At 33.8% G+C, this 3,398-nt stretch overlaps 1 protein-coding gene across 1 annotated transcript in view; it reads right to left on the bottom strand.

Annotated features, from left to right (window-relative positions):
- Positions 1–1,307: 1,307 nt before the first annotated feature.
- LOC108768357 (uncharacterized protein DDB_G0283357) overlaps positions 1,308–3,398 on the bottom strand; it is a gene marked incomplete at its 3' end in the record, with an annotated part of 76,229 nt that continues 74,138 nt past the window's right edge. Inside the window, exon 10 of the mRNA XM_018518756.1 lies at positions 1,308–1,423. Coding sequence (XP_018374258.1) covers positions 1,308–1,423 — 116 coding nt within the window. The remainder of the gene's footprint in view (positions 1,424–3,398) is intronic.

The following is a 3,398-nucleotide window of genomic DNA, read 5'->3' as shown; positions in this document are numbered from 1 at the left end:
ATTACGACGGTTTGCGTTTAAATTCTATCTGCGGACTATTCCTCACATTAAATGTATTGTTTAGAAGAAAGTGATCTCTGTTCAATGTTCACTCGGAAATCACAAATTAAGCGTGCTAATTATTCGACTCTGTAGAAACCGAGGTAGAAACTTTTCCGCAACTTTTTCCAATGTATTTGCCACATTACTTTGAGGTGGGCTTTCATTTAACAAGAGACAGACTAATCAAAGTGTCATTAACTTTTCTTTTAAGATGTATCGTAAATCTCTCTCCGCTGCGATTGTGCTGAGAAGACGCACACTATCTTCTCCTCATCTAAATATCCTTCATTATTCTGGCGACTTTACGTTCTACTGTTGTCCGCAATGACTCTACTGCTGTCCACTATGTGATTATCTGGGGTCCAACCGCGAGGGGCTCGTAAAGACACAAGATCTATCCCGACAGGACCAACTTCAGGTGGCATGCAAGAAAACAACTATCCCAATGTGCAATTAAGCGGGCACAAATGGCCTCTATCATTACACACAGTTGAAGTAAATTACGAGAAACTCCTCTTTTTAATTGGAAAATAAAAAAAATAAGCATCTACAGTGAATGCAAAAAGTATTCGTACAAAGAAAATGTTTGTTAAAAGCACTTTATTTTTAAAAAGTAAATATTATCCAGCGAGAAATGAGTCATCGAATCGATGTCGAATCAATATAAATGTGATAATTTCAACATCAATTTGACGTCGATTCGACATTTAATTGACGATCATTTCTTGTTGGATAATTAACAATTCATTCATAAACAATAAAATAGACCGTATGTTTCTTAAAATTATATATATCAAAAAGATGCATATTAATTTACAAAATATATCATCTAAAAAAGAAGCGAAAGTTAAAAATTGTATTGTTTGAATGCTCAAAAAGTATTCATACAGACGAAAAATTTAGCTTCTAAAATCAGGAATACATGCAAAGCTTGTTTATATTAGAACAGAATGTATTCATTGTATAAAATTGCTAATTAATGTTTATTTTCTACAAATAAGGCTTTTTTTATAACAAATTTCCTTGTACGAATACTTTTTGCTCTCACTGTATATACCACAAATCTAAAATATACTTTGAAATGAATCGTAAAATTTCTAGAAAGAAAACTTACATTTCGAAAATATGAGCGTAAATTGTGAGTTACTTCTTTTTATGTTGTATACATATAATAATGAAGTCATTTGTCAGCAATTTTTGCACCAATAATAATTAAAAATATAAAATAAATATTAAGTAAATATAATATTATTAGAGACACTCACCTTTCACCTTCATGAAAGCCTTCAAATTCTTCCTGTTGCTCATTGATGGATGCCTCAAGGTCCAGGTAAGCACCATAATCGCCGCCCTTGTACAACTGGAGCGCCGTGTCATCGAGCTGCAACACAGGTAGCAAGATGCGTTGAAAAACACGTCTGTTTTGCGTGCACGCGGTCGGCCGCGGAGGTAATCGCGCCATGGAAATTATTACCGCGCCGACGGCGATCGTTAGCCGGTTTTCGCGTAACCACCGTCCATTTAAGAGCCGCATCCGCGGTGGAATAAAGTCGACAAAACGCAAACTCTTCGATGAGCTGCATGATGACTTTTATTGCAAGCACGCGCGAAATTTGTATCGACAAATGGAGGAGTCTATATAAGGCTTCAAATTTTTTAACAGTAAAAGAAACGGTTAAAAAAGTTTGTCAAAAAAGTGAATGCCTCTCTTAAATCGTTCAAATTAATCATATGATCAAGTTCAATGCATGGATTTGTAAATCAGAATGAATGATTTCTTTCATTGAAAGATCAAGGCTTTCAGAAGAGTTCTCAATTCACGTGTGGAAGTATTACGGGTCAACAATCCAGACTAATGCGACTAATCTGCTAAATTTATCTGTGGATCAGTTGGTCCACATACGTCGTTCCTATAAGCAAGAGATGATAATCGCTTGGTTTAGAATCAGGTGATTCTCGCCAAATATAAATCCCCTCGCTTATGTATATACCTTCTTAAAATATCAAAATTATATAAATATAATTTAAAGAAATAAATACACATAGTATATATTTTTTTTATTATGTAGGTACAAAAAATAAATGGCATAAAAAATAAACTTTTTGATTTTTTCTAAAAATAATTGTAAAGGTTTTGATATTTTTTGTTTTTTCATTCTTGCAAAATATAAAAAAAATAGAAGTAAAAATATACGTTTAACTTTGCAGCGGTGGATCCAATTGTTTAATTAACCCTATCCTTTCCTAATCTCGTATCATTGGAAATTTGTCATTCCATTATTTACACGATCTTATCAAAGAAAAATCACAGTAATGAAAAATACTGAGTTCACAGAAGCAACAAGTTGGCTTACCCCTGTTTTGAAGATGCGACGCGTGTCGCGCATGAAAAAACGATCGAAGAATCGCATGGTCGACAAGCTCTAGTGGAAGTTCGCGACCTGATCTTGATCAAATCAAATTTATTACGGACTTCGAATTTCCTGGGTTACAATCCACTGTCGACCTTGTTAAATCTACCGTCGCTACGAAGACTCGTAAAAATGTAACAGCCGGACGATCACAGCGGCCAACATAAATCCCGCTCGATCACGCGTCTTCTCCTAATAGCTGAACGAGCCGAATCGACCGACGATAAATTGCCAGAGGTAAGTAACCCCGAAGAAAACGACGACTTTCTTCCGGCGCGTTCTTTTTTTAGGTTGCTTCCTTCTTTCATGAGATTAAGATCCGTCAGGTCCAGCGCGGCACGTTGCCAGCGGGGCATAACGGTACGCCAGGGACACGCACGTTTACGTAAAATGAGAGTGAGAGCAATATAGGAAAACAATAGATGTTCCAGATACCAGAGCCAAATCTATTTTTTCTGATATTTCTGATACAGTGTTAGTCAAAGATCAACTAGTTACTCGTTTATTGGTATGAAGCAATCCGGTTTGTAAAAAAAATGGATTTATAGTTCATATAATACATATAATAATTATTTCAATATTTGTAAATACATATATATTTGTAAGAAAAAAATGAAATCATTTATTGTGACTCAACCGTATTTTAAATAATTTAATTGTAAATCACATTTTAAATTATTTATTTATTGTATTACAGTCGAATGAATGTCACATCTTACGAATTAGCAAAAATAATATTGATTTTATTTATTATAAGTTAACAATAATAAATTTTTTTTTAATTTCAAAAATGATTACTAGTGAACACATCTTGGTTGTCAATTTCGCTCAACTGTCAAATTTAATAAAACTCTAAAGAAATTCATATTTTTAATTTTATTTAATTTGACAATCGAGCAATTATGCTCAACTGTCAATTACGACAACCAAGATTCACTAATAATC

This window comes from Trachymyrmex cornetzi, unplaced genomic scaffold (genome assembly GCF_001594075.2).
Source record: "Trachymyrmex cornetzi isolate Tcor2-1 unplaced genomic scaffold, Tcor1.1 scaffold79, whole genome shotgun sequence".
Lineage (NCBI taxonomy): Eukaryota > Metazoa > Arthropoda > Insecta > Hymenoptera > Formicidae > Trachymyrmex > Trachymyrmex cornetzi.
Note: the sequence above shows the minus strand (reverse complement) of the source record. Positions and strands in the feature narration are given on the sequence as shown.